The sequence below is a fragment of the Mustela lutreola genome, chromosome 7, assembly GCF_030435805.1.
Source record: "Mustela lutreola isolate mMusLut2 chromosome 7, mMusLut2.pri, whole genome shotgun sequence".
NCBI classification, from domain to species: Eukaryota; Metazoa; Chordata; class Mammalia; order Carnivora; family Mustelidae; genus Mustela; species Mustela lutreola.
Genome location: NC_081296.1, coordinates 144574819 through 144586401, shown reverse-complemented (window position 1 = coordinate 144586401; position 11583 = coordinate 144574819). Strand labels below are relative to the sequence as shown.

At 48.7% G+C, this 11583-nt stretch overlaps 1 protein-coding gene across 1 annotated transcript in view; it reads right to left on the bottom strand.

Annotated features, from left to right (window-relative positions):
- Positions 1-562: 562 nt before the first annotated feature.
- Positions 563-11583, bottom strand: part of TUNAR (TCL1 upstream neural differentiation-associated RNA) — a 45908-nt gene continuing 34887 nt past the window's right edge. The window contains exon 3 of the mRNA XM_059183034.1: positions 563-3002. Within this exon, the coding sequence (XP_059039017.1) occupies positions 2817-3002 (186 nt within the window). The 3' untranslated portion in view covers positions 563-2816. The remainder of the gene's footprint in view (positions 3003-11583) is intronic.

Here is an 11583-nt window from a genome sequence, read left to right as displayed (position 1 = left end):
AGTGGGTGCAAAGTGCTGGGGAGGGCACAGGCCCTCTGTGGTCGGGATTATTGCTACGCTCTCCGAGGCTGGGCTCCCTACACTTACTAAGACTCTGAGGACCCAGGGCTGAAGGCAGCATCTCCCTTCACTGTTCTCAGAAGACTCCTCCAGATTGTCGGGGAGCTGTGAGTGTGCACCACGTGCGTTCTTGGGTTCTGCTAAGTGAGAGTGGGGATCAGTCCATGCGTACCAGATACCCAGGAGACTGCCGCTCCTGCGTCCAGCATGCACTGACCGGGCAGCTTTCTTTCCAGGCTCCGGATTCCAGGCTAGAAGAACCATCGGGAGGCGGCTCAGAGGGTTGGAAAGGAAGTTTTTCCCTCAATAAATTTTGAACTAGTATACTTGAAAAAGCATCGTGGCTTCTAGGGCCCAAACAGTCTCTGTTGAAAAGCGTTACACTCTGGGTTTTCTTTAGTGTGTTTTTTGAATATAATAAAAGTACAGAGGAAGGAATGAGAGAGAAGTTTAAAAATACCCTGATGTTAAAGAAGAGAAGACATCGATTTTTTTTAATCCATTGCACCTTTATTGTTTACTCTGTTCACTGTTCAGAATTTTCATACAGTCTTTCTAGAATCACAAAGAACCTGGTAGATAACTCCCCGCGCCCGACATCCCGTTTTATTTCTAACCAGCCTCCTCTGGTCCCTCGTCCTTATTTGTATGATATTCTGTCAGTGTCCAAGGAGTTGCCAAGAATTATTTATTTTTATGGAGGAGGGGGTGGGGAGGTGTGCAGAGCTGGCCCTTAGCAAAGCGATCAGGTCTGTGACCTTACCCCAAGGGCTCTCTCCAGCGCCTTCCCCTCCTGAGCATTTCCTCTCTCTCCAGAAGCCCAGTCCTGGCTGGGCTAAGGAAACGATCAGATCGGGAGGAGGCGTTTCAGCCACATGATCTCTCTGAGTCCGCCTTTCTTCCACGATGCTGGGAAAAGACCTCCCCATCTCACAGGGATACAGGGGGAATTCAATGACCTAAGGAATATAAAGTGTCCGGCACTGTGTCTGGCACACCGTGTGCCCTAAATGCGTGTCTACTTGCTTCCGGTAGGGAAGAGAAGACACCAGATGAATAATGTCAGAGCCAGGTGCTCAAGGGCATCTGCTTAATAAAAGAACCTGGTCCCTTAGAAGAGCACAAGAAATGACTCTCAAATGGTGGAATTTCAGATACCACAACAAGGGGAGGGAGAGATCTGGCGGTAGAGACCTGCTGCGCGTCATTTGAACCCAACAAGGCAAGTTGCTGCTTCTTTCATCCATGAACAAGTCTGGCACTGGCAAAAGGAACTGTGACCCTCTTTGTCACAGCCAGGCAAAGACCCAGCTCAGGGCGCTGGGAGAACAGGGCAAATTCATATATATTCACCCAACCCTACCGGGGAGGAAGTGGCTTTGCGGGGGTGTAAACCAGGAGCTTTAAGGAAGCACAGCAATCTTTTGGGGGTGATCATTCTGACCCCTTCTTGTGCCCTTAAAAGGTCACCTGTCACAGGGTGAAACACCTGTGAAACACCCAGATCTCTCCTGCGGGGACGGAATCCACGTGCCCTTTACATCCCAACTACTTTGATAACGGTCCCAGGCAGTTCACTAAGGGAGGGATTATGCACTCACGCTGGCCTCTACCCCCTCGGTCTCCCCTATCTTGCACGGCATGTGGCCATTAAGATAAAAATCTGATCGACAAATGGTCACAAGCATGAAATAATAATGCTGCCAGAAAGAAGCTGAATGTTCCATCCTAGAGATGATCTGTGGATACAGCTGCCCTCTCTGCTTCCATGACAGTCCTTTTTACATCTCTCAGAAGCTGATCTATCACTCAGCCCTTGTTCATGCAAAATTCTCAATAAGGATACGGTGCAACGAAGGACCCCATGCCCACGATCGTTTTAAATCTCCCCTATAACAACAAAAAGCCGCTCAACGGACAATCTGAAAACATGCATTGACCAGGGCCATGGCTGGTATTATGGGAAATGCCCTCCAGACCAAAAAGTGGGGGAGAGAGAGAGAGAGGGAGAAAAGGAGAGAGAGAGAAAGAAGGTAAAAGACTGAAGATGTTCAAAGCAGGACAAGAATGGCAATACCACAGAACACCTGCGAGTCTACGGGGCAAAGCAGATAAAACCAAAGAAGGCTCTAGGACTCCAGGAGCGCCTCTCCAAATATTTGGTTCATGCTAAAAAATAGAGCACATTTATTAAAAATATATATTTATAAACCTTGATATGAACAGATACACACGTCAAGCCAATGAAAAAAGAAAAATAAGTTATCTCCCCAGTATCAAATAGTTAGACACTTTTGATGGGTGGGATGTGTGTCAAAGGGTTTTGTTCCGAACGGTCCGTGGAGTGGAGGCCGAGCGCATGTCCCGGGTGATGCACCCCCGAGCCACACTGCCCTGTTGCCCTTGCCCGAGGCGTGAGAGCCATCAGAGATCTGGGACCGTGGATTTCTGCCCCCATCTGCTCACCAATGGCGTCAAAGGCTGGTCTTCCGAGCGGTCTCGCGGGCCCTGGGCCAAAGACGCTGAGTTCCTTGTTGTGTGAATGAGTCTTGTTGGATTCATTGTGCTTTAGTGTCTGCTCCTGGCGGCAGGCTTGGTTTGTGTGACCCTTTTATAAAGTTCGAAGGTGCATTTGCTCCAGCAGCGTGTGTAGGTCAAGCCCGCTTGTTTGCACAGCGTCTGATCATGGCTGTGTCGACACGCAGGGCTCCCGTCTTCCGGCCACCCCCGTGGGCTCCAAGCACCCTCCGGGCCATTCACAGAGTGGTGTAGATGTATACAAATATGATAACAATCAGGTTCAGAATGGTCCCGATAATCCCTAGCATCGCCAAGATACTCTCTTCTTTATTCTCTCTCTCCTGGCCTTCTCTGTCCTCCTCATTTCCACTCGTGATTACCATCTTGGTGGCAAATGTCTTTATCTTCCGCCCCAGGCTAACCTGTAATGGGAAAGAGGCAGCACAAGAGACGATCAGTTAGCAGGGAGACCTCCTCTCCGTAGCAGGGAGACCCGGCGCAGTGGGTGATTCCATGCCTGGGCACTAGAGTGTGCCTGGGAGCGGAAAAATCCCCTGTGGATCCAATCTTGGGACACACAGCTCTGGGCCGCAGAGAAAGAGCAGAGCACGCGGCTTAACTGTCCTGACACTGGCAGGAAGAGATCACCCTGGGGGTGGGGGCTGCCAGGGGCCACCTACTCTTCTGACCCTGTTCTCTCCCTGTTCCTTGAAGCAGAAACAGAGGCCACTGAATAGCAGTCAGGCAGGCGGGAATTTTCCACGCATTCATGTATGAGATGCCACCCAGGTATGCACTGCCCTGCATCTGTACAAAGAAGGCACGATATACAGGACACATTATGGGAACACTGGTGGCAGTGTGGGCAGGGTGGCTGGGACCTGGGGAAGGTGATATCCTGGGACCAGAAGGGATGAGAAGACCCCCGTAAGAAATTTGCATAGCCTCTAGCAGGAGTATAAACTGGTATAGCCCTTCTGGAAAGTTCCTTGGGATTATCTAGAAAGCAAAGAGACATATTGCACAACTAGGCAGGCCACCGGTTCCCCCAGGTGTAGACCCTAGGGAAATTCCTGTATCTGGGGATGTGGATGGGACAAGCCTACAAGCTTTGTGATAGCAGAGGACCAGAAACTACCCAAACATGCACCAAGTATAAAACAGATGGACACATGGTGGTCTGGGCATGAGACATGGCTAGACAGAATGGAATATTATGCAGCAGTGAAATGAATGCACTGAGGGTACAAGTGATGACGTGGCTAAAACCCCAACACATAATGGAGAATGGAAGGTGATACGCAGACGACTTTATACAGCAAGTGTCAATGCACAAAGGCTTAAAACGGGCAAAACTAAACAATGTACTGTTTATAGACATATATTTGGTTTTTATAGAAAGCAGGGGAATGATTAATGATCAAATTCAGGAGATAGGTGTCTCACAGGTAAGGACAGTGGGAGGCCATTTGGAGGAAGCACTGAGAGCCTTCGATGTACTGGCCGTTTCCATCTGTTACGATGGGTGGGGAGGTCTCGGGTGTTCATTATTATCATTACCTTTTGAACCATATTTGTAGGTTTCAGACTTGTTTGCATGACACATTTTGCAGTCACTAACATCCTTTTTTTTTTCTTTCTCTAAGATAATAAACATGTTCATCGAGGGGAACTGGTGGGCCGCTGGAGGCTTCCGCCCTTCCTTTCTCAGAGCCAGAAAGTGTTTCATGCTCTGCGGTTGTGATGGTTCATTTTGTGTGTCATCTTGACTGGGTCACAGGGCCCCCTTGCATTTGTCAAACACTATTCTAGGTGTCTCTGTGAGGGTGTTTCTAGATGAGATTAACATTTCAGTCAGTAGACTGAATAAAGCAGGTGGCTCTTCCTAAAGTGGGTGGGCCTCATCTAATCAGTTGAAGACCTAAATACAACAAAAGGGCCGAGTAGGAGGAATTTCTCTTGCCTGACTGCCTTTGAGCTGGGACATCAGCTTTCCCCTGCCTTTGAATTCAGATTGAATCACTCTGGTTCTTCTTGGGTCTTGATCTTGCTTGTCTTCCTATTGAAACTAAGCCCATCGGCTCTCCTGAGTCTCTGGGATGCTGACTCACCCTGCAGGTCTTGAGACCGGCCAGCCTCCATAATGACATGAGCCCATTCCTTGGAATGAATCTCTTTTTATCTGTACCTATCTATCATCAGTCTATCATCTTTCTTACTGTTTCTGTTTTCTCTGGAGAACTGACCAATAGAGGGGTCAAGATATCTGTGGGCCAATATCCAGGAAAGATCACAAACAGAAATCCAGGAAAGTGGGGGGTATGGCTGCAAACTGAAATGTCTGCACATCCCTTCCTCTGGGCATTGAACCTGGAAAGGGCTAGGTCAGGACGTGTGGATCAAGTCTAGATTTGGAACACAGCATATGCAGGCAGACGTCTGTGTAAAGGAGAGACAATCAGTGGAAGCCGGGGAATTAATGCAGCATGTATATAAGCAGAAAGGAATGAATGAATGTCTTAAAGCAACGTTTCATTTCGTTCACAGCTTTGGTATGCTAGACAGGCTCAGAGTGGGATCCTAACCCTGTAGCTCAGCTAAGCAAAGCTTCCAGATGGCTCTACTTGGTTTCCTTTCTCCTAGTATAGTTTTTAATGATGGATAGTACACACAGAGAAAAGTGCACAGACCTTAAACGCACAGCTTGATCAATATTCACATCTCTTTAGCCAGCATCGAGATCAAGAAACAGAAACTTCCAGTACCCCAGGAGGCCCCCATGGCACCCGAATGCACTTACTATTCTTTCTCCTTTCTTCCCACCCTTTGCCCCCCAAACCATTATCCTGACTTCTACACCCAAGGTTAGTTTTGAGTGTTTGTGAATTTTATACAAATAGAATCATACAGCATGTTATCTTTTGAGTCTCGTTCCCCCCCCCCCAGTGTTCCATGGGTGAAATTCACCTGCTTGAATGGATCTGTGTTGTGGATCTGTGGCTCATTCAATCTTACTGAGAACAATATCCCATGATACAAAGAGACTCACAATTTAGATCTCTACCTATTGCTGGTGGACATTTGGATTGCTTCCAGTTTGAGCCATTATGCTGCTCTGAACATTCTTGCATGTGTCTGCTGGCAAATCTATGTTTGCATTTTTCCCTATGTTTTATATAAAATTTTTCAACATACAAAACAAAATTTACAGGGAGCACCCATATTCCACCATTAACATGCTACTCTACTTTCTTTATCGACTCTCTATCCGTGTGTCTTTGCATCCATCTCCTTTCTTGGGTGTATTTCCAAGTAAATTGCAAATATTACTACAAGCCCCTTATGTACTACAGCATGCATATATTAACCAGAGTTCAATCTTTGTCTGCAATTTATTCTTTGGACATAAAGCTTCTAGCATGCAATTTCCTATTGGCTACCTACACCCAGGAGGGGAATCGCTGAGCCACAGTGGGTGCATGTGTACATTTACTGGACAGCGTTAAACAGTTTCTCAAAGGGGTTGGATCGGCTGGCTTGTTTGAGAATGCTAGAAAGATTGCCTCTTTTCCTCTGGTGGGAAGGCACGAAAAAGTACAGGTACTTCCAGATCCACAGCTTCCTCTGCTCTGGACAGACCTCTAACCAAGTACCAGTGATGTCGTGGATCTCGTTTCTTGTAGTCTCTTTAGCTAGATGTCAAGCCCTGAGAGGGCAAGCTGCTGACGTCGGCCTCCCAGCTCGGGGCCCGGCACGGGACAGGGGCTGGGAGAAGCATGTGGAATGAATGAGCGGGTACTGCGGAGGGACCGGGCATCTCCCTGTCTCTGCAGGGCAGGGAATGTTCGCCACGGTTGGTCTAAAGGGACGCAATTAGTGCTGTCCTTAAAACCAAAGACCCATCATCACAGTCACTCAAGCAAAACAAAGTGCCTGTCACCAAGGCAGCTTGGTTTCAAGGCTTAATTTAGCCTCTTTCCTGACTTAACCTGAGATAGCTCTGACTCAGGAGGAAGTGCGGGGAATAATCAGGTCGACTGTGTTTACTTTCTGAGGACTGCAGCAGACCAAGGGCCCGGGAGAGTCTCTCTCCACCCCAAGGAAGTTACACCCCAAAGCCTGTTTCCACAGCACTTGACTCATCAGCCTCCAGTTCCCCGGAGGAACCGTGTCAGCCGCGTAGCTGGATTGCCAAGGGAGCTATGGAGGGCTTCCCAGGAGAGAAGTGGTTGGAACATTCTTTTCCTTGGAAAAGGTTGTCTGGGCAGAGTGTGAGGACAGAGAATGAGAGATGAGCTTGGAAGCTATAGGAGTGTTCGAGATGGGAGGGGAAACAAAACTGAAATAAGACAGAAAGCAAAGGCAGGGGCTGGGCGATGTGTGACACGAAGCTTGCTACTCCAGTATACGCTCCCTCCCTCCCTCGGTCACTGGACCCTTCCTGCAGGGACCGGGTGCCAGGGAAATGGGGAGTGACTGCTGATGGGGAGGGCATTTCTTCTGGGGGTGATAAAAATATTCCAAAACAGATTTGCAGTGATGGTTCCATAACTCTGCAAATACTAGACCACTGAGTCATATACTTTAAACAAATGAATTTTGTGGTTTGCAGATTGTATTTTATTGAAGATTTATTTAAAATTATTTATGAAAATATAAAGATATTTCAAAAGTCTATTTTATTTTATTTTTTAAAAGATTTGTTTATTTCTTTATGTTCTAGAGAGACAGAAAGAAGGGAGAGACAGAGTGCATGTGCACACACACACACACACACACACACAGGGAGAGGGTCAGAAGGAGAGGGGGAGAATCTCAAGCAGACTCCCCGTTCAGCATGGAACCTGAGGTGGGTCTCGATCTTGCTACCCTGAGATCATGACCTGAGCTGAAATAAAGTGTTAGATGTTCAACCGACTGAGCCACCCAGGGGACCGCCAAAAGTCTATTTCTAGCATTTATGGTAGTATCTGAAAGACAAAGTATCTAGAAATAAATATAATAAAAAATGTGTAAAATCTTTATAAAGAATATCAGCAACTTTACTAACGGACATAAAATTAGATCAACAGAAAAAGGGAGACTGTGGCACCTGGCCGGCTCAGTCGGTGGAGGCTGCAACTCTTGATCTCAGAGGTGTGAGTTCGAGCCCTGTGCTGGGCGTAGACATCACTTAAAAACAAAATCTTAAAAAAAAAAAGGGGGTGAGGGGCTATACCATCTTCATGGAGTATAAAAGTCCATATTCTGAAACCACAAGTTCTTCCCAGTGTGATTGATCTACTGATTTGCTGCAGTTCCTGTCAGCTTCTTCAAGGTTTTTCCTGCTATTTGTTGGGCTTATTCTAAAATGTGTATCAAAGTACAAAGGGACTAAAGAAGAATAAGGTGGGGAGGGGGGATGTGCCTCCAGAGGCCACAAGAATTATGACGCCGCCTTAGTAATGACATCTTAGACAAACAGGCTAAAGAACAGAAACAGAGCTTCATGTGCATGGACAGTACTAGTCAGTGGGAGGAAATGGGCCTTTGGATAAACAGTGCTGGAATAACTAAGTATCCAGAAGGGGGGGGAATGGAAGCTCGAACTAATAGTTCTTCCATTCCTGGTGGATTACAGACGACTGTGAAAAGGAAAACGGAAGAATGTAAGTGACTATCTTTAGGATGCTGTGGTAGAGCTTATCTTAATAAGACAAAAAGGCTCAAGCTGTAAGGGAAAATGTTAATAAAGTCAATGACATTAAACTTAATATCTATCAAAAAATAACATAAAAAAGTGCAGAAGTCTCAAACGCATGCGTGGATCCTTCATGTAACACTGCATGAGAAAGTGCTGCCACAGACCACACAGAGGGTGTTTCCCTTTATAGGAAGTTCAGAAACATGGAAAATCTAACAATATGTCACCCAGAGATACAAATGTGATAAAATCACTAGGAAAAGCGAGACAATCATAAACACAAAGGCAGGGCAGCCCGTCCTAGGGAGTGGAGAGGGGCAGTGGACAGGTCAGGAAGGGGTGCTCAGAGAATGCCAGAACTACTGGCAATAGTTCTTAAGCAGGACAGTGGCTACACGGGAGTTTGTTCTGCATACTTTAAATCTTTAAAAGATGCTTCTGTTATCTAACAACTAATAAATCAATTAATGAAATCAGGAGCATGACAATGGAATAACTGATTCATAGTAAAACAATACTGATGAAGATAGATTAAGACTTAATAGCAACAGGAGCCTAAAGACAGGGGGCACTGAGTGCCATGCTCTGTGCCCCACGCAGCAGTGTGCTCTGTAACCATGAAGGCGGCCGCCCTCGCTGCAGAGAGAGAGCACCCCCCAGCATTGCCAAAGGGATGGACAGCTCAGTTTCAAGCATGGTTTCCAGCAAACCAGTCCTCTGCTGGGCTGCTTCTGGATAACACAGCTGAAGGGTAGGCAAAGTTTCCCCATTGGGACGCAGGGCCTTGAAAGAGAAGCTACATGAGGACACAGGGCTGGGTGTGGGTTGGGAGTCAGGGCTGCAGGGCAGTGGAGGGGAGCCTGGACAGTAGCTGCAGCCAGTCAGGGCCAGCAGGTGCTGCGGTTGCTGGCCATCAGGGCTGTCCGGAGTCCATGCCCTTCTGTTAGAAACAACACCTCTACCCAGGTGAAGCCCATTAGACGCTCAGGGAGCCCCACCTGGGGGAAGGCGCTGAGGTGGGGCTGGAAGGGCTGTAAATGCTGGGTCATCGTGGTAGCAGCTCCAGAATGAGCCTCTGTGAGCTGCCGCCACCTGGGCAACCTGACTCTTGTCCTTTTTCAGATTCTGTTCTTTGTTCCTTCTATCCCATGAATGACCATCTACAACCTTCTACAGCAAAAAAGAGCATAGTTTCACTGAAGGCAGTCAGAACCCAGTTCCTATGATACCTGCCGCTTACAACCAAGGAACTTCCACTCGCACAGAAGACACATTCCGGTTGTATCTTGTTTGCTTCCTCACTTGACCTTTGACTCCCCCCCCCCCCGGACTTAGCACTCCACTACATGGTTCCCGGACACCTCCCGTGGCTCTGGGACTTTGTCCGGTCGGGACAGCTCACTCCACCTGCCGACAGTTCCACTTTACAATGGCACAGCCTTGCAGCAGCCCGGACCCCCAGAACCATGGGAATGACTAGGACCCAAGCAAAAACACATCCCGATGTCAGCGCGCTAGCCAGTCACCTCCCACTGAATTCCAGCCAGAGAGGGGCCCTTGCCATGGAGAAGGTTCCAACAGCCTTTCCGTGACTGAGCAGAGACCTTCAGGCAGAAAGGAGTCGACTTTGGTTTCACTGAATTCTAGTAGAATTCTTCTTTTTCCAAATGATGCCACTCTGGGGGGGGGGGTGGGTGGGAGGCGATCAGTGGGTGAAGCATCCGACTCGATTTCGGCTCAGGTCGTGATCTCAGGTTGTGAAGTCAAGTCCTGCGTTGGGTTCTTCGCTCAGAGGAGAGTTGGCTTGACATTCTCTCTTCCTCTGCCTTCCCGCTCATGCTCTCTTTCTAATATAAATCTTAGACAAAAAATAACGCCAGTCTGGGGACTACATCTGTGCTGAAAAGTACCACACAGGCAAGACAAGGGAAGGAATCACGCCGTCCAAATTCCTCCCATGGCTCGCCGACTGTGTTCTAGGAGCGGGTCAGGCTGAGCTGCAACTCCAAGTATTTCTCCGTCTCGAGGGCACATCCACATTTGGGATAAGAAGGATCACTCTGATCCTCTTTCTGAGGATGAGCTCCTGCCTAGAAATTCAGAAACTCTGGGTGACCAGTCGAGTGGATGCAGCAAGAACGTCTTCCCAGAGAAGAGACCTCAGGGGTCACCTAAAACACAGCACCCCCCGGGACCCCAAGGCCCGGGCGTCCATCAAATATCCCCAGAGCCCTTGTGCTGACCCAAGCTCCATGCTACGTCTTTGGCCCTCCAGGACCCCTCGGGCCCATCACTCTGGCCACTGGGGGCCTCAGAGAATGCAGGAGTCCCGCACTGTCCCTGGAAGACGGGCGGTGTTGTGGCTGAGATGTGGAAGTCTAGGGGACTTGCTCTGCGATGGTGGCAGGAGAGGGGCGAGCAAGTGCAAAGGGAAAGGAGAAGTGTGGAGGGAGGCGGCGAGTGGGGTTGATGAAGGATCCCAGAGAGCCTGGGCAGCACGGAGGCTGCGGGTGGAAGAGGAGGCCGGAAGGGGCTCTTGCAAGCGACACAGAAGACTTTGGAATTTATTCAGTAGGCGAGATGCATCCGTGATGCCCACCTCATACTTATTTCTTCAATGGTACCTGTACATATGTAGTCTCTTTAGTGTGCCCGAGATACCTCGTCCTGAATTAAAAAAACCCATCTAGCTCCTAAGAGCTCCATCAGGCTGCACAAGAGCGAGCTGGTGACCTCCTCTCCCTGACGGAACATGGTACTCGGGGACCTCTAGCTCTAACCACCATTCCACAGGGAGGAGCACCTCACCTTCCAGGGCCTCGGGAAATCCACTGCAAGCTTCCCTCCAAGGAACAGGTGTCCTGCCCCGGGGGGAGGTCCTGGGCAGGCTCTGGGCTCATCTTGAGAGGACAAACTCCTCCACATGTCCCCATGCCCATCCTGGGTGGCCACAAAGCCTGGCTGCCCCTGGAGGCTACGAAGGGGGCATCAGCCAGGACAGCCCCGGGGACCGGGATTTACTTCCACAAGTCCCAATGGGTCACTAAAGACAAAGGATATGGGTAAAAGCATTGAATTTGCTCAGCAGAAGTTCATGATTCTTCTTCTTAACAAGTAGAGTGCTTGTTAAGAAGTCATGAATTGCCAAGAAGTTGCTGGATCTACACGGGCACATAAGGCTGATCTCCATCACACTGTGGCCTGTGGCTGCTTCTTCAGCCACAGGTGACTCTAGTGCCCATGGCCGCTAATGACTAAGCATACAGTAGGCCAAGCCCCAGACCATTCCGTCAGTCAGCCACTCGCCAGGTGTTTACCCA